This window comes from Drosophila subobscura, chromosome E (genome assembly GCF_008121235.1).
Source record: "Drosophila subobscura isolate 14011-0131.10 chromosome E, UCBerk_Dsub_1.0, whole genome shotgun sequence".
NCBI classification, from domain to species: Eukaryota; Metazoa; Arthropoda; class Insecta; order Diptera; family Drosophilidae; genus Drosophila; species Drosophila subobscura.
In genome coordinates this window covers 7,462,853-7,483,645 of record NC_048531.1, presented here as the reverse complement: position 1 = coordinate 7,483,645, position 20,793 = coordinate 7,462,853, and the positions used below count along the sequence as shown (strand labels likewise).

Here is a 20,793-nt window from a genome sequence, read left to right as displayed (position 1 = left end):
TAAATCTCGAAGCCCATTTGTCAGTTTGTAGTTTACTTTTCCTACGCCCCCTTCTCGCTCGACAGTTGATTAGCTTTCGATTTTTCGCCCTCTACTCTCCTCTCCGAGTGTAATTACTGCGTTACAGTTCAGTGCAGTTGGCGTTGGCTGCTCTAGACATTTGTTTATTCACGCACAAGTCATTATTGGTGCAATTAATTCTCATTTTCATGTTCATTTGTGCTCGCATTTTGCTCTCTGCTGTTTGCTGTTGCTACAATTTAATGAAATCTAATTGAGTGTGTGCACTGGGCTCTGACTCAGGGTCTTGGCTGTGTCTCCATCATTTGTCACTTGCACTTTTATTACCAAGGGGCGGCCGTGGGAGTGGAGAAACTCAATTGGAGTCAATAAACGCTTGACAAATTAGCCAGAACTGGAGAAATATAAATTAATATCGATTCGAAGCAAGATTTATAGCCTGAGCAGAGAATTTGTTCTCTTAAAATGAGTTTATTCCAGTTTCTTACAGAATATATCCCCATCCAACTGGTAGTTTCCACTTCAATAGAACTGAAGAGAACACTTACATTTACGATGCACAAATACATTCAATGTGCCTTGGGTTTCACTTTCAATGATATTACGACCGAACTGAACCCATAAAGCAAGTTACAATCGTTCGGCTAATGGAAACCTAATCGCTCGATTATCGCGATTAAGCGTACAGAACTCAAGCAGCAAAACTCTTGCTGCCTGACCATTTAACAGACCTCCTTAAATAGTAAATAAATACATTACTTAGCGCAAGATAAGTACACTTTCAGCTGGCAATATCCTAAAGTGGATGATGGCAATATAACTTGTAACTTTTTACTCGTAACTAACTCTCTACGATTGGCGTGTAAATAACATGGAGTAGCCCCACAGAAGTGGGTCTACGTCTCCTCCGATTGCCCGGAGCCGTGTGCACGCTTTTTGTGCCAGCGTAGACTGGCGAACTGGGCGAATCGCTTGCCGCACGTGCAGCACTTGTACTTCTTCACGGCCAAATGCAGTTCGGTGTGCTTCTTGAGGTTGCCATAGGTGGTAAAGGTCTTGCCACACACCGTGCACAGGTGCTTGCGTATGGCCCAGTGGGAGTTCATGTGGTCGGTGAAGCGATTCTTCTCGTAGAATCCCTTCGCACAGATGGGGCAGCTGAATGTTGACTGGTTGAGGTGCCTGCGCCGATGTATGTCGAAGAAGGACCACGTCTTGAAGGATTTCCCGCACAGGTCACAAATGTAGGGTCGCTCACCAGTGTGAGTCCGCAGGTGGATGGCCACCTCTGTGGAGGTGGCAAAGCGTTTGTCGCACTTCTCGCATGCATAGGGAAAGTCACGCCGATGCCGTCGAATGTGCACCGTCAGATTGCACGGCATCTGGAAGCCCTTGCCGCAGAGCGTGCAAATGAAGGGCGGAGTGCCGTCGTGCCCGGAGCGATGCACCTTATACTGGTCACAGGTTTTGATGAGCTCTGAACAGACATCACAGCGGAAGGGACCCAGATTCTGTTCCAGAAAGTCTGCCAGTCTGGCGTGCAGCAGGGGAATGCTGCACGATTCTCCTGGGTTGGTGAGTAATTTCCGTTTCTGCGCTGAAAACTCCTTGCGCAGCTCGAACAGAGTCTTCTCCAGCTGCTCGGCGGCATACGCTGTGTGGAAGGTTGTGTTCAGTTCGTCCAACATCTGGGTCAGCGCCTGACTGCGGTAGGCATTCGATCGAAAGTCGGGATGATCCACATCCCACAACGCCGCATAGTTGCGATAGATCTCCACAAACTGCAGCTGATCCTCTGCCGTTCCGAATTCAATGGAGCTGGCGTCAATGAACTTTGTCTTCTGATTGGTCTCCACCACACCGACTTTCTGTAAAAGCCAAGGGATGCCAAAGGATATAGAAGGGTAGCCAACCAGCAGACGCATGTACATACCTTGCTAATCTTATTGAAGATCTGCTCTTGCAGTATCGGATGCAGGAACTCCATCTCATCGTAGCACCAGAGCTTGGGCAGATACAGTCCCTTGTGTTTGATCACCATGCGCAGCTCCTTGCGGTAGCGCGTCCTCAGCTTCTGTATCTCCTTGTAGCACTCGTCGCCACTCAGCTCGTAGTTCAGCTCCTCCTGCAATTGGCCAGAGATCTCCCGGTACAGTTCCTTCTTGCTGCAGCTGGTATATTCGTAGTGCTGGGGATTCCACAGGCACTCCAGCCGCTTGAACGCATCCAGGATGAAGCTGAGCACCTCCCGATACAGGGCAGACTTGCTGCAGGACTCGGCATCTGTTTCGCAGGACTTCTCGCTTTCGGTACTCTCATTGGTGACCTGTTGGTTACATCCAGATGAGTTGCGTGATACAAGAGTCTCTCGTTTGGCTACCTACCTTGGCTTCTCTTTCGGCTCGCTTGTTCTCGATGACGCCTCTGAGGAAGTGCATCTTGTCAAAGTACCAGAGGCGGGACTTGTGCTTGCCGCCGAGGGCATTCAGCTTGCTCAGCTCCCGTCGATAGCGGCTCCGCAGCTCCTTGAGTACGGCAAAGATTTCGGCGCCCGTCAGCTGCATCTGGCAGATGCCCTCCAGTGGCGCAGCCAATTCCCCGTAAACACTTCGCTTGGCATTGTACTTGTAGTCGGGATGCCGGGGATTCCATAACTTTTCCATGCGCTCATACGCCGCCAGCAGAGAGCCAACAAATTCTCGATTTCGTTCCAGTTCGCGACGAGTGCGCTGTGTGGGTTGAGGAGGGAAGTGCGGATCGGCTAGAGAACGATCAAATAGGGATGGGGGCATCATTGGCATATATTTACACACCGCCTGGAAGTCCACATTGCTGCCAATACTACTCGTGGGGGATGTGGGCGGCCCTGGGGCCGGAGGCGTCGCTGGCGGTGTTAGTTCCGAGACGTTCTCGGCGGAGAATTGTTCAGCATCTGCCATTGCCTCTGGGTCTGCCTCTTGCCTGGTTGAATCTTTAACATTCTTGTTTTCCGCTTGACGAAGCTTGCGCTGCATTGCCTGTATCCAACAAGAATAAATATTTCGCATAAATAAATAAATTGTGCTACGATTGCCTCTGTTTGTGTTGTATCTTTGAGATAAGCAATGCATGGGCCACATGATCTTGGTCAGCCTCAGACGATTCGGAGGCGCTTGGGCTTATCGATGGAACAAATACAAACACAAACACAATCACATGGACACGAACGAAGTCAAACAAAATAAAAAGGGAAAGTTCGCTCTCCTCCTCCCACAGTTCCCCTGTCCAACAATATCAGCGGCTATTGGCCTTTGTGTCGTCTACACGTAGTCGTCGTCATTGTTCTTATCGGCATTGCATATGGCCCGACTGGGTTCTACATATACATAAACACTCGTATATGTACATATGTATGCATATGTATGTACATTGCGATGTGTACATATGTACATATATCTATTTGCTCCCTTGTTTGTTGCTGTTTTGTTTTTTGCTTACGAAATATGTGTCAAAAAGGTATATTGCTTCTTCGCCTTCTATTCTACTGCCCATGAATGAAACATAAGAGTATGCATGTACATAATACCTACATAAATATGTACATATGTACATATGAATAAATCAAGGGTACATCCTGGCATGAGTTCCGACCTACCCCAGAACAGAAATCGATAAGTAGCCCCATAATTACAGAAACTCCAAACGAAGCGAAATTCATTTGCTCATGCAAATGTTTTGTTTTACCGGCCGTCTGGGGAGCAAACATTAGATACGGTAAATGTACGTGATAAGCAGTTCTAACTGGTACCCACCCGTTATGATCGGATTCGCGTGAAACATAATATAATTCCCTCACACCAGGTATTGCTGCTTTTCCTATAGGTTTGTTCGCTTATTGGAAGTATGACCAACGAATCATTGCGAATGTTTCCTTGTGAACGGAATGGGATTATAAATAAAAAAGATCTTGATTCTTTTTTAAATTGAAACGGCTAGATGTATGCCTCCCACTTGTTTCGTGTTAAATTTTCGAGTAGTTTGCTTGAACTTGTCTTGAACGGCTACAACAATCGTCGATGATTTAGTCCCTTTTGTTTTATTCCAATTCCACACCTCCCAACTCCCATAAAAAGTCGATAACATTATTGGGGTTAGGTAAAGTAAAAAAAAACGTTGTTTGGGATAGTTAATTGTGATTTGAGGTATTGCTAAACGATTAACTTGAAGCTGGAATGGATGGAATAAACTGAATGGAAATTCTGGTGGGCACAACATTAATCAATACTAATGTTGCTACACAAACTATTCACGAGCTAAATTAAATAAAAGGGTAGAGGGAAACTCCATTAAAACCCTTCCTGTCTGACATTTATCAAAGTTACAGCTGTGTCCACGAACCCACTGAGTGTTAATCAATACCCAAATTGGGTTACTGGCCAAAGTGGATTCTGATTAATTGGCTGGCATTTCAGCGGACCTCAACCACTCTCATTCACCTGTCGAAAGAGGCCTTGGCCGAACTTTTTTCATACAAAAATAAACTAAACCTTTCCCAAGTTAATGGAATAACTGAAGACTACAAACGAAAACCTTGGCCCCAATCGGGAATGCAATTTAAAAACGTGGAAATTAAAGTTTCGACCCTCTCCCTCTCTGTCAGGCCCAGGAAAAACATGTTCGGGTCACACCCAACGCTCATAAAAAGAACGGCCCAACGCCACCCCAAAAAGGTGAGTGAAGGGAACTGAAAGCCCATTAAAGTAACCCCCTTGCAGCCCCTTTTCCCACTTTCAGTGTCGACCCGCTTGCTGACCCTCTATGGCTGGGCTCTCTATCCTTGCGAGTCGCTGTCTACCTAGCAACAGGAAATAGTTCCATATCCATACAGTACATATCCGTCTGCACATCGCTGTGGAGAAGACTATATCGGAAATTTGAATAGTGCAAATGGTTGAGCAGCTGTTTCTTAGTGCGCTCCTCCTTTTAGCTTTTATTTTTATTGTCGAGTGTCGAGCGAGAGGGCCAACAAAGGCGAGGCCAGACGGGCAACGTTCAAGCGGGAGTTGGCTTCTTTGGACACAGAGACAGTTCTGGGGCGTGTCCAGTCTGGCCAGCCTTTTCTGTGTCTGTGTTGCTGCTTCGACTGTGTTTACCGAACACGCAATTCAAATAATTGATCCAGTTAACTGTTTAACAAAATTGCATAAAAATTCAATAAGCAACAACAGAAACAAAACGCGCTTCGATGACGGCAACGGCAACGTCAGCCGCCACCATTAGATGGGGCAGGGCTGAACTTCTCCAGGGTGCTCATACATCCATTCATATGTACATTTGTGTATTGAAACCCGATCGCAGACCAATTTGATTGAGTTAGTTGTGTGTTTTTTCGTTTCCCCCTTATGGTTTATTTATATTTTTTAAATTGGAAGGGGTCGAAACTCGTTAGAACTGTCATAGAAAGAGACGAACAGGCAGGGAGTGCAATGCAATGCCGTGCAAGTAAAGTTCTAAAAGAACAATGGGGCATGGATTAGGGATGTACATTATATCTATCAATATGTATTTTGAAGTAAACGAATGAGGATAACGAATGTGAGGATATATCTGAGGATATTCTTCAATAATATGCATTCCTCAAGTTAGTTTTCTCTTTTAGAACCAAACGAAGCGGTTGCATAAGCGCACCCATCCACCTCCACTTGCTTGCCAGCAAACATGAGACATAAATAAATTCTGCGATAAGCAGAACCCACGCTTGCAGTGCCGGCTCCAATGCCTGACGATTCCGATTCCGAGTCCAATTTCAATTCCAATTCCGGGTGCGAAAGCTGCGTCATCCATGCGAGATGGGGGAGGGGGGCTAACTCTGATGTTTTCTCGTCAATTAGAAACGATTGTTTATTGCATTTGTCACCAAGAAATATGCGGGCAGACAGGGCCAATCAAAAAATTCCTTTGATGATGATGCGATGATAAAGCGATGCTGTTTTCGTTTTCGCCTCAAATTAATTAACAGAAACTCGCTTATGCCGATACATTTTAATTTCCATTTGGACATCGTAACCAATTGCTGATTATCGGCACAGATCTGCTGGAGCTACAGCCCCGCTCAATCTCTTAGCTTTTAATTAGAGCGCGCTCCCGTTAAGCCACTGGCCAATGTGTGACATGTAGCGCGATGGTTGGAGCTTTGAATGTGGCGACGGGCTATAGGCTGTGGGCTGGGTATGGCTATGGGGCTGCGCCCAAGTGCAAATAAAAAGATTCATGGCAAAGCCACGTTAATGCTGCATTTACGAGTAAAACCATTATAAGGCTTTGGGCCTGGAAAATCGAATCGAGCTAGAAAATGGTGTCATGGTGGATTGCAAGTTTCAGGTGTTCTGTTTGGATGTTTTGTCGCCCGTCTTCCGTTCGATTTATTGCTCCAAGTGAATCGTTTCAGGCTGAAGGGAACGTTTTAATTGATCGAACAGCAGGCGCTTGCCAGAAGTCAAACGTTGATGCGACACGAGAGTTTAATGTTTTATTTATGAACAGGGTTTATGGTCGAGCTTAGAGGCCAGGCTCCGATTTGTATGCTATATAAAATAACCCCAAAGCCATATGACATCGACATGCAAAATCCGGAATAACACGAGACTCAACTCGACAGAAATGTAATAAACTCAACGTGCGGTAATAAATTATGAGGAATACGTTGCTGGTGTGTTTCCACGCAACCCGCCGGAGGGTTTCCATTCATTTCGTTTATGGCCAAACGTGCTGTATGTCCACGCCCTCCCTGATGAAAGAAGCCCATGCAACCGACGAAAATAAACCTTACGATGGGAGGGAAACCTTATAGAGAACACAAGAACCGGGAAGCAAATACGAACGAAAGTCCAAAATCAAAGATAATACTACCCGCGGCATTGCGGCTACGGTGCAATCAATTTCTGACAAAACGAAATGCGTTCGGTTTGAAGAGGTCGAGAGCTCTTAAGCACAGAGTCGTGGCCAAAACTTTAAGCAAATAACTTTCGTCTGACGGCGGAGTCAGTCACAAGGTAAGGCTGCCTTAATTTAATTAGACTGATTATAAAACCGCCTCAGCTGATCGATCAGCGGGTGGAAACCACACTCTAAGCCCCTCTTCAGACAGACCTTCCACCTTCCAACGGTATGTTTAATGTTTGGTTAAACTTGTTAATTATTTAATAAGCGCGGCTGTGACTGATAAAAACTGAGGCATCGCCTGTCAATAGCCTAAGAGGAGGGGAACCTTTCAATGTTCAATAATGGTTAACGTTGCCATAAAACGCGCCTGTCTGAAGATGTTGAAATATGGGAAGGGAATTATCGCTGGGGCAGATAATAAACCCACACGGTGATATCCCCGACTTAAGATTAGATTATGGGCAGTGATATATGGTATGGTTTTCGGTGGAGTACTTTGATTTGAACGGATAATCGATGATTTAGATGAGTCGAAAATCTTCGTGATACTTTGTTCGTGATAATAAAAACCAAATAACTAATCTTTGGTAATAATTTCCGAGATTTTACAACTATATCAATATGTACATATGTACATAGGTATGTAGTTCTAAATCGTAAATACCTATCATCATTGCACAGCAATAATTTAATAGTTATCCATAAAAACACACCCAATTCTCTCAATATTATCGTCAGTAATGGTACATACGACAATTTCTATATGTCACTCTGCTTGGACAATGATTTATGGGTAGCGAGCGCATTTATGGCAGGTGCTCTAAAAATTCCAATTTACAAGTGTTTAAATGAACATTAAAACCTCCTTAGTTAGGGGTTTTGCAGCGCTTTCGCCGTCTTTGAGCCGTCTTATCTCTAAGCCATTTTGAACAGCTAACAATATCGACAGAAATCGACAATTATTTTATTACCTCCAACACGAAGGCGGCAATATCGCGCCAAATGTGACAAAGAGGCACTGGAAGTCAGAGAGGAGGACTGATTGGGTTGTCTGGGGCAATGATCGGTCGAGGCGATCGATCGATCGATCGTTCGTTCGTTCGAGCAAATGTTAAATTACTCAAAGTGGCTGGAGAGACGCGCGTCATTGTCTCATCGCCATCGTTTATTCACTTAGAGATGCCCAGGAATATATCATAATTAGGCAAGACACAGACTGATTTCATGGAAAAACAGATTTCAAACGTAAGAAAAATGGAAAATCAGGTTCTACGCAAGAAATATATCCTAAGATTTTACTTTTCTACCAATAGCATTCGCCCCAATGTGCAGGGCGTCTCGAAAAACGCTTACCAAATCGAAGCTTAGATAATTTTTCCCTATTTGTTTACCTCTTTGTGGTCTAGATAATGCTCGCCTCGCCCGACAGACTTGCCCAATGTTGATAATAGCAAAATACTCGTAAAAAAAACGAAAATAAACAAAAATTACCCATAATTTCTATTGAAAGTGTCGTGTAGCCGGGTTTCTAGGGGCAAATAGAAAATGATTTTTATCAGCATTCACATTCACATTTCACAGAGAGTTCTGTTGTTCTGTCCCCGCCCCCAGACCCTTCCAATGGCCTAGCCCGGATATCGGTTATGCGATAATAATAATAAAACATTCGAGTTCGAATATTTTTTTTTTTTATGTGACGAGAACTGCATTCAATGCTGTATGTATTCCCTCCAATTATACGTAGCGTTTTCCCACCAATCTAATTAAAATCAGACCAAGTGCTGAATTATTAGTCGCTGACATTTAGATTGCGTCAATGCAGTGGCCCATGTCCCATGTCTCTGGTCTATATTTATCTGGAAGAGGGAAAACTCTTGAGATTTCTGTACGTCAAATTGATAGACCAATCTATGGTCTGATATTTTAAAGGCCGATTATCACCGCCATTATTGACAAGCATCTACATATGTACATCATGGCCTGAAGTGTTTGCCAGAACAGAGAAAGCAATTAACTATAGGGAGGGTTGCTTGAGAAGTAGCGAAGTAGAGAAATACTCTCATATTACGCACACATAAAAGTTCTATGCCCATTTACGGGTACGAATTCTACTTAGAAACGTACGTATGTATGTACATACATAAGTATGTACATATGTACACACATTATACGATAGATCCAAATTGAACCAGTTCGGTATCTATGAGTGTACATATTTATAGGCTGACACTGTCCACAAATTTCGTTAAATATCGTTTAATAGCTTTTTATTTTTGAAAATCCACAACAAAGAAAGTGCCACAACAAAACCGAAAATATACTGTAAAGTTTTCCAAAATAAAATGCTGAAATGCTTGTGTCCCACATTTTGAGTCTAGATATGTATATATATGTACATATGTACATATGTATGTATGTACATATATTTATTAATGCCCATCCTTACTGAAATTGCACAGATCCTATGAACGAGATACATGTGTATGTACATTCATACATACATATGTATGTATGTAAATATGTATGCACAAAAAAGTTATTGTTGTGTTTTCTATAGAATTTCCATGTCCACAAAAACAAAACAAAATTGGAAACCAAAGATGAAAAGAAACTGAAAAATTGCGTCGCGTTGACGGGAGAAGAAGCACAAAAGTCAAAATATTGGATTCCGAGTTTTTGATACCCTTGCAAATCTATAACTTATAGCCTTTATATAGCCTTACATAGAGGCGTCAAATTGTCTTGCTGATGGTTCTGTGTGAAGCAAATATGACAGTATTAGTGTATTAACACAACAGATGAACGGACATGATGAAGAATACCTCTTTGCGTTGCAAACCTCTGTTCAAAATGATAATACTCTATCCAAGGGTATGCAAACGGAACAACAAAAATAGCAACGTCTCTGACGAACTGACAAAACGTCTCTCTCTCCCTATGTGCTTCCACCAGCACCACAACAAAACAGTTGAAAACATAGGGCCGTGGATAGCAACGGGACTTAAAGGGGAAGACAAAAAACAAAGGAGAACCACGAGGGAGCGACGTATAGAGAGAGAGAGAGAGCGCGCGGACAGGGCGAAGAAGCGACACACTTTTTCTCAATATTTTGTTGTGTGCCATTGCGCCGTTATTTTGAAGGTCAAGTGACCAGGTTAAGCTTCCTCCGGAACTGCCTTCAGCCTTCAGCCCTTCTTCTACCTCTTGACAGCGGCGGAAAACCATTTTTGCATTACAAAATCTAATAAAAAGAAAAAGGGGAAACGACAGTGAATCACCCCGAGCGCGAACTACTGTGGTAATTGGAAGAGCCAACAACTCGCTGGGGCGCTGACGTTAGAGCGTTTACTGTAGAAAGAGGGGCAGCGAAATGACGCAGAGCGGGTGAGCGAATGTACAGAAGGAATCAGCGATTAACTTACCACGCGTCGTGTTTCGTATCGCGGCGGTGGAAGTGGAGCGACCCCAACGCTAGCGCCAGCCGCAACACCAATCTCAACAGCCAAAGGTGAGAGCGTCGGTGTGGGCGTGACCATGTCTACCACTTCATGAAGCACTTCAAATGGATCCAGTGCCTGCAGGCAGGTCTTCCCGTCACCCAAAATGTCCGCGGAAGGCGGCGGCGAGGGTGGCAATGGATTTTCCATAACATAAACCAAATCTATTTCGGGTGCTCCCACTGCATGGGATAGCTGCATTGTGGGGGTCGCCGCGACGATATTCATTAACTGAATGTCCATGTCTATCACCGCCAGGCGTTGCGTGTCTGTCGTGGTTTCCTCCGTCTCCTTCTCCATCTCCATTCCATTCAAATTCGATTCCTTCGTGCCTTTGCTGGCTGTGGTTGTCTGGTCTTGGTCTTCCAGTTGGAATATGTCATGGCAGTCCATTTCCATTATCATTAAATCTGTTTGGGTTGTTTGTTCGATTGTATCCTCGCAGTCCTCGTACCGTCGTCTCATTTCCTGAATATGCTGGCCGCGAATGTGATCCATAAACACCGAGAACTGCAAGCAAATTGCAGGGCAAAAGGCGCAATTGAAGCCAAAGCTCTGCACATCCGGCGATGTGGTAAGTTCTCCACATTTACGAAAGTAGGCGTAATCCTCCAGTTGCCAATTAAAGGTCTGGGGTTGTGGCTCTGGCTGCTGCACTGGCTCCTGCAGCGGCAGCATGGTGGGTGGTTGTTTCTTGATTACACAAAAAGTTGTTTACTTTGTCGGAATTCGTTTGGCGCACACACGACCGTGCAAGTGAAGTTCAGCGACGCGGCGGACTTTCTCATAAAAAATGCGATTTATTCTCGCATTAAAAATTCAGACCAGCAAACTGTCAACCTAGTATCACACGCGCCGGCGTTTTTCAACAGTTTGAAAGTTTTGGCAGCCGCGCGCATCCACTAGCCGCGAACTTTATAATATTTCTAAATAGTGATGACAGCCAGTAGGGTTCGTCAAAAATATATAAAAATATCAATATATCGATATTTTTTTAAAATAAAAATATATTTATATCGTGATATATTTTTTTGCCAAAATATCACTATATTGCTATTTTTCTGCGATATTTTTTTGATATTTTATATTTGGTGACACTTGAAAAACCTGTTATGTTTTCAGATTAAGTTTAAATTGCAGTCCTCAGATGCGCTCTCTTTGTACATTGAATTTTTGTGGTTTTTTAATCCAAAAAATTAGAATATGCAAATAAGAATAATAAAATATTTTATTTTGTGACCATTTTGATGTATCGATGCTAATGCAGCCCTACAGCTCGAAATAAAAAATAGATTGGCAGCTCGCGCATTTAACAGCTGATTGAATTTGTTATTTAACCAACTCGAGTTTTCCCCAAAACATAAGAAACAATGCAAAATTGTATTAAACTGGTAGTGCCAGCGGCACTCAAGTGCCCGCAGAGAGCCATCTGCACGTCTGCTGTCTTGGATGGAAAACGGAACTTTCGGAAATTTAACGTGCACGGGAAGCGAGGCACTCGCGTGGTTAAGGAGGCCCAGAAGACGATGGCCAATCCGCCGGTGGCCATTGACAAGCGGGGCGTGCGCGACACAGGCATTATGGTTGATGGAAAATTTGTGGAGATAGCCGAGAAGATTCCCGACATTATTGTGCCCGATCTAACCGACTGCAAACTGAAGCCGTATGTGTCCTACAAAGCACCGGATGTAGTGCAATCTGAGTTCACCAGCCTGGACTTGTTCAACGCCGTCTATTCGAAAAAGATTATTGAAGATTTCAAGGCGGGCAGCCTCCAGGCAGATGGCAGTGCCAAGGAACCCTCGGATAACGAGCAACTTACTTCATCGGAGGCATTGCTACGTGCGCGACGAACAGGCAGCGATATATTCTAAGCATAAGTTTTATGTTTCTTAAATACAGATTGTAAACTCTACTATTCTACTTCCTGGATGTACTTTTGGCGATATACGTAAAGTTTGCGAATCCATTTCTCTGTCTTAAGATCCGGATTGCCAAGGAACTGAAAGATACATGATTGTGAGAAGAGAACTAGAGCTATAGCCGAAAAATACTACTTACGCTGGGATGGAATATTACATCTTCGGTTTGGACCGGGACTGGGACTGGTTTCGGCACAGTCACCGTTTCGTTTTTCAGATCTATGATAACCTTCTCTGGGGCCTCACGATCTTTGGTGCTGAAGAAAACAGACGGCTTGAAAGTGTCCTCGTCTATCTTTTCCAAGGCCTTTTGCACTTTGGAGTCGAGCAGATCGATACCCTTTACGTTGCTACTGACAGGCGTTGATCGAGAATTGCTCTCCGAGCTTGGTGCTCTGGTTGTGCGTTGGGAGGCAGAGCGAGATTTGTTATAGTCCCGACTGCGACTCTTGCTGTGCCGGCTGCGGGAGCTGCTTGGACTGCGTGGCGATGAGCTGCGCGACGTGCTGCGGCTGCTGCTACGACTACGTCTGTAGTACTTTTTAGATTTCTTTGACTTCTTCTTTTTGGGCTTGGAGCTTTGCCGGCTGCTCCTGCTGGGCGACTTGGAGTGGTAGCGACGCTCGCGTTCCTTGTCGCGTTCCCGATCTCTCTCCCTATCACGTTCTCTTTCCCTATCGTGTCTGTCCCGTTCACGCATTTTGCTATGTCTCTTTTATATAAAAATTAAGGAAAATTTAAACATTTATTTTGTAAATTGATGAAGGGTGTGACTGCGTATTTATGCATTGAATATACCGTATGATTCTTGGTAGTAAACTGAAATATACCATCTCATTTTCAAAATATACCTTGAAAAAGTGTTGGTTGACTCATTTAGACCTCCTTTACTTATCGAAAATTAAAACATGGCGCGAAAGCTGCACAATAAAGAAATATCACATTTTTGGGTGCTTCTTTGATTACATTCCATTCCAGATGTTTTTTTTTAGATCAGGAATCAGAACATATAATTAACATATAAGCCGTTAATTAAACTAAGTTAACCTTGGTTGAACTTCCTGAAAATGTAATCATATTACACGAAGCCCCATCAGCAGCGTAGCTATCAAGATTCACAGAATGATAGCAGCACTCACTTATCGTGAGACTAAAAGCCACCTCTATTATCGCTTCTGGCAAATCGCTCCTGTATTTTCCAAACGACCTATCAGTCTTGATGAATTGAACGACGTTTCTATACGAAAATAGCCAGCCATAAATATGTTTCGGCAAATCTAGCGCTCCTTATCAGATGTTCCTTGGGGGTATATAAAAGGCAGGAGAGGCCACACCAGTAGTTAAATTACCTGCACCTGTGATCCAAAATGATGGTGCCTCAAATTCTTGTGGGTCTCCTATGTCTAGGCCTAGTCAGAGCCTCAGCCTTGCCCGCCGATGCTGGCCGAGCGAGCTCTGTGACAACGGTAAGGATAAATCATTTCCCAACATTTTAAAATATTTAAATTACGATTATTGTTATTCAGCTGACTCTGGTGAGGGGACAAGGCTATGAGATTCAGGAGCATACGGTTCAGACATCGGACGGGTACATCCTGACCATGCACCGCATTCCCTACTCTAAGAACACCGGCTATGATGGCGTTCGCCCTGTTGTCTTCCTCATGCACGGTCTGCTGTGCTCGTCCTCCGACTGGGTCTTGGGCGGCACACACAGTGGCCTGGCCTACCTGCTCTCGGAGGCTGGCTATGATGTCTGGATGGGCAATGCTCGTGGCAACACCTACTCGAAGAAACATGCCACCAAAACACCGCTGCTGCAGCCCTTCTGGAACTTCGAGTGGCATGACATTGGCATCTACGATCTGCCCGCAATGATGGACTACGTCCTGTACACCACGGGCGCTGATCAACTTTCGTACGTGGGTCACTCCCAGGGCACGACCTCATTCTTCGTGCTCAACTCCATGATTCCCCGATTCAAGAGTCGCATACGCTCGGCCCATCTCCTGGCGCCCGTCGCCTGGATGGAGCACATGGAGAGTCCCCTGGCCGTCGTTGGAGGACCCCTGTTGGGACAGCCAAATGCCTTTGTTGAGTTGTTCGGCAGTGCGGAGTTCTTGCCCAACACCCAACTCATGAATTTGCTGGGCGGTCTCTTGTGCAGCGATCAGGCCATATCCCAAGTGATCTGCACAAACAGCCTCCTCCTGCTGGGTGGCTGGGACTCGCCGTATCTGAACGAGTCAATGATACCGGATATTATGGCCACCACACCTGCGGGCTGTTCGGTGAACCAGATCTTCCACTATCTGCAGGAGTACAATTCGGGATATTTCCGACAGTTCGACTACGGCTCGACCCGCAACAAGAAGGAGTACGGCTCCAAGATTGCCCCAGACTATGATGTGGCTGGCATCAATGTTCCCACATACCTCTACTACAGCGACAATGACTACTTTGCCAGCTTAATCGATGTCGATCGTCTTCGCTACGTGATGGATCCGAATTCGTTGAGGAGCGCCTATCGCCTACCCGAGACTAAGTGGAATCACTTGGACTTCTTGTGGGGCCTGAATGTCAAGGAAATACTTTATGACCGAGTGCTCAATGACATAAAGAATGCGTAAGCATGTGTAGCAAATAAAACTCATGATTGTGATAATTACGAGTAGTTTTCTAAACAACAAAACACTTCCCACAGCTGCTTATTTAATCAATGGGGTTTAATTACTGATTCATACTTGATAAGTTGATCATAAATTATTTATCAATTAGCGATAATTTGCCATGACGTAACACAAGCAAAACAACGGTAGTCAGATAACATTCATAGTCATAGATCGCTAGAATTCAAATTCAATCTCATAAAAATTCGCAAAATATAACACTGTTTGACACCCATTTCGATTTCGATTTCGATTTTCACACTTTTCGGTATATTTTGGTATATTTTTGAGGGTCATGCGCATAAATCCGCGGTCACACTTCCGCAGGTACACCCACGACGAAAAACCTAATCAAATACAGAAAATAATTTCTTTTCGCATAAAATTGATTTAAAAAACGCCAAATATTGGCCAGTGGTCGGGCTATCAATTCCCCAAGATGACGCGTGTAACGAAAAGTGACATTTCACTCGATATGGAGGTCTGGGTGGAGGAATTGTCGGAGGCGCAGTTGGCGTACTATGACAAAATCACCAGCGAGCATTATGCCGTGAAAAATGCGCTCAAGAGTGCCGTGAGCGCGAATGAAGGAAAGGAGCTGTTCAATGGCCAAGTGTTTCAGGCTTATTCGTTCAAGGGAAAGGTCCTGCAGGAGCTGAAAGAGGCCACATTGCCTAAGAAGCCGCCGAAGCCGGTCGAACCGCCTCAGTCTTCTACACCGGTTGCTGGCTCCTCGGGCAGAGGACGTGGGCGACCGAAACAGTCGTCAAATATTGCCTATTTGGAGTCATCTGACGACGGGGATGATGATGTTCCGTTGGCGAAGAGGTTAGCTTTGTCCGCGGGTAAAAAAGCGGCTGCTGGAACGTCTCCGAAGCTTGGCAAAAAATCATCAGCCGCCTCTGCGTCATCTCCTGGCAAGTCATCGCCCCAACCGAAGGGTAGTAAAAGTAGCTCAAGTGGCAAATCTTCAAAAGACTCGACTGGTGAATCTCCTCCTAAGAACTATCGCCCTGCTGAGGTCAACTCGGTGGGAGGTCTAGTTGTGGGCAGCACTGACGAGAGTAAAGATTCAAAAGACGTCAAGGATGGCAAGGACTCCAAAATGCAGGGGAAAACATATCCCTCGCTGGTGGTGCTGGCCAAACCGTTCCTCAAGATCAAAGACATGGCTGCAACTCGCAGCAAACTGGACTCCAAGGTCAAACTGGTTCTCATGCTGACCCCGAACAAGTTTTGCGAGTGGCTGCTCCAGGAGGGTCTTCTCAGGTCCCAGCAGAATTGCATAAATCATCGAAATAGCGAACTGAAATTAGGTATGTAGAGGATCAATCAACACCATAAACTCTTCTCACTATCAATTCTCCCTCAGGAATATACTCGGATGTCTCGAAATTCCCCTATACCGGAGGCTATGTGTGGATCAGTGACTGTTGTCCATATCGCTTTGTTTCGGTATTCAATAATTCAATATTTGAGGGAGCTTCGCATCCGCCCACGTTTCTTCTAAAGCTCATCTACCATTGGGCCTGCCAGACCAGCATTCAGAATGTGGTCCAGTGGGTCAAGGTGGACAGTGTGTACATAAAGGGCATCTACACCTGGCTGCGAGCCATTTGCACCTTGGCCGTGCATCAGAAGTGCAAGAAGTTGGGAGGTCCCGGCAAGTTTGTTGAGGTACTGTACAAAATTGTTCCCCAAATCTATTTATGTCCACTCACTGTTTGATGTTCTTCGCAGGTGGGTGTCATATCACTGGGAACCACCTCGCAGGATGGAGCTCAACGTCAGGTTAAGGTCGAAGTGCTAGGTGTCTACGACTATGCAGAGAAATCAATCCGTTTGCGCGCAGTGGAGCCGATTATTGATGGTGATCGCAATTACAAGAAACGCTTCCAGGGCATACTTGAGCCGCTTTCGCGCTGGGTCCACAAAGACAGCACCATTTGCATCGACCTGACGGTCGACAAGATCACCCTGTTTAGCTTGGGATTCAAAAATATTGTCCAGGCAGCGGCCACAGACAACACGGCCAAGCACAACAACTCGGCGGTGATGGAGTATTTGCGTAGAATTGTTCCTCGCATGTTCCAGAACACATTGTCCCTGCTGTCGCGTCAGATGATCCAGCAATTCCTGGACGAGCTTGTGTGGCGTGAATCTTTTGGCACGTATGCCCTGCAGGCCTTCAATAACATTATAATACACATAGCCGAGCAGACGAGAGTCACTACCACGGAGACAATCACCCAGCGCCTGTATCAGGTAAGAAAAGTGAAAACATTTGGCTGGCACTAACACATTTCTGATCGATCTCTTGTTCCGTTCAGGTGGCAACTAACCCTTTCAAAGATTGGAGCGTACTGCCAGCCAACTACAAGGAGACTCCGGCCAATGCGGCACCCAAGCGCCTCAAGAAACGTTAGTAGTTTCGTAGTGTTCAATCGTCTCGACTTTAATACGAGTCCCTGAATAGAATAATTCTAAGTAAATGCGTTGTGTCACTCCAAAGCAGTGGTCGCCGGCATGGCCCTATCTCTTGCTGCTGCCCTGCCGCTACACGTAAACAGTGTCGAACAGTGGTCAGCTCGGCTCGGCTCCTATTGAATTCAATAATATTTTTCCATTGTCTGGAAAAATGTTATTGCATTGGAGAGCTCGGACCCCTTCTTCAAAGTCAAGTGTTTTGCGCCCATTTTTGATTTTTTTTTGTAATTATTGTCGCCTAGTCTTGAGCTCAGGAAGAGTTGGTTTTTGATCTTGATACTCGCATAAAACCCAACACCTACTCACTTTCTGGCATCTTTCATGTTAACTTATTTTAAACAGCAGTCAACTAAACGAAAAACACTAAATAAAATTGCCCAAAAACTTAAGAAATGGAAAGCCTTGGCAAAACAATGTTTTTATTTGATTTATTTATGATTTGGAGTGATAAAACGCATAGAGTTTATTTTTAATGTGGCTCCAGCCACGAGCTAAGTTTTATGTGATATTGAGAGTGGCAGGAGGAGTTTGATCAACTGATAATTTACCCTTATCTTTATCCTTACCCTTACTCTTTATCTGTGTGCAGCGATTAACGATGCGGATTACAACAGCTCCAAGACACCCAAGAAGGAAAAGAAAGAGAAGGACATTGAGAGGGAGATATTGCCAGCTGGTACCAAGAGACGTGCGGTGAACACGCCGCCACCACCGCAACCAGCTACAAAGGGACCGGGAAGACCACCAGGCAAGAGCTCAGCCAAGCACACGCCCTCAAAGCCAGTCGCACCTTCAGCAACGGTGACTAAATCATCGGCCAAGAAGCCAAAGGAAAAAGAGGAGAAAATTCCAGTGGTGGTCAAGAAAGAGGAGGACGACCTCAAGGGACTGGAGGAACTGTACTACGGGATAAGCGATGGATTGGATGAATACTTTGAGCAATTTCCATACAACTCGCCCAGGGCTAATCCCAATGAGCTTACCAAGACAGTAGACTGCCCGATTTGCCTGAGCGAATCCTTTGACTCGAATGAGAAGCTGCAAACGCATTTGGTGTCCCACATCTCGCCCGAGGGCAAGCAACATCAGTTCCAGTGTCTGTTCTGCCTGGAGAAGCATCCCACGGAGTCGGTGCTGGCCAAGCATAACCAGATCATGCATCCCACCGAGACCAAGACGGAGGGTTCACCCTCCTACTATTGCCTCATTTGCCAGCAGCGGCACAACTCTTTGCATTTGCTGACGGCCCATCTACAGAGGGTCCACAGCACCCTGGAGCTGCCGTATTGGTGCCAGTCCTGCAGCTACCGCTCGTCGTCCCATCGCGATCTTGTCCGGCATTTCTACGACGATCACAAGAACCAGAACTTCCTGCAGTGTCCCTACTGCTTGGACGTAAGTTCCTTTCATAAATAACTTGTCGAATAAAATATTTAATAGTTCTCCTCTCTCTTTTAGATATTCTACTTTTCCATTCGCGGCGCTGTCAACGTGTTGCGCATCGAAAACTACTTCCTGCACTTGAATGATCATGTTAATAAGCGGGGGGAGCCATCGTTGCGCTGCCAGAAGTGCTCGCTCAACTTCCTGGAAAGAGGAGATTTGAAGCAGCATTCGGTTCAGCACCATGTCAGCATGACCAAGACCAACAAGCCGGTGCGACTGTTGCTCAACAACTCGCTGCTGATTCCACCACCGAAGGTGCGCACACATCACAAGGAGCCGGCTCCCTTCTCCACCAACAAGCGACCAATTTTCTTTGCCTTCCTCGAGGGCAAGACCTGTGCCGAGTGCAACACCGACTTCACCAGCGAGGAGACGCACTACACGTACGTAACTCCCACATCTCCCAATCTTGTGTGGCCTGGAATTAAATGCTTTAATCGTCTCCCTTCGTTCGTTACAGCGGGTGGCTGCACTGCCTGAAGTGCAATTATCAGACATGTTGCGAGCGGGCACAGTTCCGGCACGGCGTGGACTGCAATGGAAACTTCGTGGATGCAATGGAGGTAAATCTGCCGCAGGAGATGCACTGTATCTGCGGCTTCGCTACCAGCAATGGCAACAAGATGGCGCAGCATTTGGCCAACTGTGGCCTGAGCACCTGCTACGCCAGTCTCGAGGCGGCCAATGAGAATGCCGTGAAGCGCAATATGCTGGACATGTTGGGTTTGGTTCGGCGCGATGGCGACACGTCCGGCGAGGGCGCAGATATAAGTGAGGCTGCGGACGATGCCACTGATGATCACAGCGAATTGTTGCAGGCGCCAGGGGAGCAACAACTGGAGCAGCAGCAACAGCCAATGGAGGTCCAGCAGCCAGAACAGCAGCAAGACCTCGTGGAGCCTCAGACAGAGCTGCAGCAGAACTACTTGTCCGCGCCTGTGGACCCCGAACCAGTGCCGGTCCTACCCGTGCAACAGAGTTTGCCTGCTCCAATTCAGTTTGGGGAAATGGAAGCAGCCCCGGTACTGATAGACACCCAGCATCAGGTACAGGCACCCACCGACTACGCTCAAGTGTCCGTGGTTCAGCAGCACCAGCAGCAGCAGCAGTCCTATGGACTGGGATATGGCCAAGGCGCCATATCCACCGACATCGACATGCCACTAATCGGGGAGCTGTCCGAGCCCAATGCACCGCCCACGCCCCAGTTTCTGGGCGAGGTGCACACGCCCATGTTCGATGCGGTGGCCGCTGCCGAGCAGCAGCACTACCATGCCCAGCAGCATCATCATCCCCAATGATACAGGCCACCAGGCAAACTAAAGTCCCGCGACTACACACTTCATTGGCAGAATTACTAGACACTAACGATTCGCTTTTAAAAATCGTATTTACCATTTGATTTTTGTTTATCAAAACTTATTTAAGATAATTCAAGCATAAGTCCTTTTCGGATCGTATCTACAAGAATATTATAACATGCAGACACCCAGTTGAGATAATTTAGGCAAGGGCTTTTATGTTTTTAGCATCTAATTTTGCAGTAGTAATAATACATAATGGAAATAATCTCAATTGCTTGAAGGAAATTCCTCTGCAATTCGATCAACTCGTATCACACATAACTGAAATCACTTGAACTTGACACACAATTTGGATAAAAGACAATATCAATAAAATTATAACACCTTAGAATGTGACTTTCCTTTGTGGTAGAAAATTTCGTAATTATCTTGTTAAAATAATCTCCCTAATGGGCTGTCAGCGGTGGGTTCTCTCACACTTTTATTCTCGTTTGGTAATTGTTTTAAGTGGTGCAATCAGTGCGTT

General features: G+C 45.5%; 5 protein-coding genes across 6 annotated transcripts; 3 read left to right on the top strand and 2 right to left on the bottom strand.

Annotated features, from left to right (window-relative positions):
• Positions 1 to 24: 24 nt before the first annotated feature.
• LOC117890501 (zinc finger protein 479) lies at positions 25 to 11,360 on the bottom strand. 2 transcript variants are annotated; one of them, XM_034795394.1, is made up of 5 exons: positions 10,365 to 11,360; positions 2,835 to 3,038; positions 2,406 to 2,750; positions 1,955 to 2,347; positions 25 to 1,889 (listed from the first exon to the last, which is right to left on the bottom strand). In XM_034795394.1, the coding sequence occupies exons 1-5, from the start codon at positions 11,115 to 11,117 to the stop codon at positions 918 to 920; spliced, it is 2,667 nt and encodes an 888-aa protein (XP_034651285.1). In that variant the 5' UTR covers positions 11,118 to 11,360; the 3' UTR covers positions 25 to 917. The 2 variants fall into 2 exon arrangements, with proteins under 2 accessions (XP_034651285.1, XP_034651286.1); XM_034795395.1 differs by lacking the exon at positions 10,365 to 11,360 and having other exon boundaries at positions 457 to 1,889; positions 2,831 to 2,995.
• Positions 11,361 to 11,750: 390 nt separating this feature from the next.
• On the top strand, positions 11,751 to 12,362 carry LOC117890943 (39S ribosomal protein L41, mitochondrial). The gene has a single exon (XM_034796078.1). It carries the CDS (start codon positions 11,810 to 11,812, stop codon positions 12,311 to 12,313), a length of 504 nt encoding a protein of 167 aa, XP_034651969.1. The 5' UTR covers positions 11,751 to 11,809; the 3' UTR covers positions 12,314 to 12,362.
• On the bottom strand, positions 12,266 to 13,145 carry LOC117890942 (serine/threonine-protein kinase fray2). Its single transcript, XM_034796077.1, has 2 exons — positions 12,501 to 13,145; positions 12,266 to 12,441 (listed from the first exon to the last, which is right to left on the bottom strand). The coding sequence occupies exons 1-2, from the start codon at positions 13,059 to 13,061 to the stop codon at positions 12,355 to 12,357; spliced, it is 648 nt and encodes a 215-aa protein (XP_034651968.1). The 5' UTR covers positions 13,062 to 13,145; the 3' UTR covers positions 12,266 to 12,354.
• Positions 13,146 to 13,669: 524 nt separating this feature from the next.
• LOC117890941 (lipase 3) lies at positions 13,670 to 15,077 on the top strand. Its single transcript, XM_034796076.1, has 2 exons — positions 13,670 to 13,827; positions 13,888 to 15,077. The coding sequence occupies exons 1-2, from the start codon at positions 13,729 to 13,731 to the stop codon at positions 14,989 to 14,991; spliced, it is 1,203 nt and encodes a 400-aa protein (XP_034651967.1). The 5' UTR covers positions 13,670 to 13,728; the 3' UTR covers positions 14,992 to 15,077.
• A 262-nt stretch (positions 15,078 to 15,339) lies between these two features.
• Positions 15,340 to 20,628, top strand: LOC117890383. The gene is made up of 7 exons (XM_034795184.1): positions 15,340 to 16,346; positions 16,403 to 16,707; positions 16,771 to 17,295; positions 17,361 to 17,451; positions 18,107 to 18,912; positions 18,976 to 19,346; positions 19,424 to 20,628. Exons 1-7 carry the CDS (start codon positions 15,470 to 15,472, stop codon positions 20,262 to 20,264), a joined length of 3,816 nt encoding a protein of 1,271 aa, XP_034651075.1. The 5' UTR covers positions 15,340 to 15,469; the 3' UTR covers positions 20,265 to 20,628.
• Positions 20,629 to 20,793: the final 165 nt, after the last annotated feature.

Excerpts from the sequence above, each read along its gene's own strand:
- LOC117890501 (XM_034795394.1), bottom strand. The coding sequence starts at position 11,117 with ATGCTGCCGCTGCAGGAGCCAGTGCAGCAGCCAGAGCCACAACCCCAG. Across the intron at positions 3,039-10,364 it reads GATACGAAACACGACGCGTG|GCAATGCAGCGCAAGCTTCG; the intron begins GTAAGTTAATCG and ends TGTTGGATACAG. Across the intron at positions 2,751-2,834 it reads GCAATGTGGACTTCCAGGCG|CGCACTCGTCGCGAACTGGA; the intron begins GTGTGTAAATAT and ends CAACCCACACAG.
- LOC117890943 (XM_034796078.1), top strand. The coding sequence starts at position 11,810 with ATGCAAAATTGTATTAAACTGGTAGTGCCAGCGGCACTCAAGTGCCCG.
- LOC117890942 (XM_034796077.1), bottom strand. The coding sequence starts at position 13,061 with ATGCGTGAACGGGACAGACACGATAGGGAAAGAGAACGTGATAGGGAG. Across the intron at positions 12,442-12,500 it reads ATGTAATATTCCATCCCAGC|TTCCTTGGCAATCCGGATCT; the intron begins GTAAGTAGTATT and ends TGTATCTTTCAG.
- LOC117890941 (XM_034796076.1), top strand. The coding sequence starts at position 13,729 with ATGATGGTGCCTCAAATTCTTGTGGGTCTCCTATGTCTAGGCCTAGTC. Across the intron at positions 13,828-13,887 it reads GAGCGAGCTCTGTGACAACG|CTGACTCTGGTGAGGGGACA; the intron begins GTAAGGATAAAT and ends ATTGTTATTCAG.
- LOC117890383 (XM_034795184.1), top strand. The coding sequence starts at position 15,470 with ATGACGCGTGTAACGAAAAGTGACATTTCACTCGATATGGAGGTCTGG. Across the intron at positions 16,347-16,402 it reads AAATAGCGAACTGAAATTAG|GAATATACTCGGATGTCTCG; the intron begins GTATGTAGAGGA and ends ATTCTCCCTCAG. Across the intron at positions 17,452-18,106 it reads ACCCAAGCGCCTCAAGAAAC|CGATTAACGATGCGGATTAC; the intron begins GTTAGTAGTTTC and ends ATCTGTGTGCAG.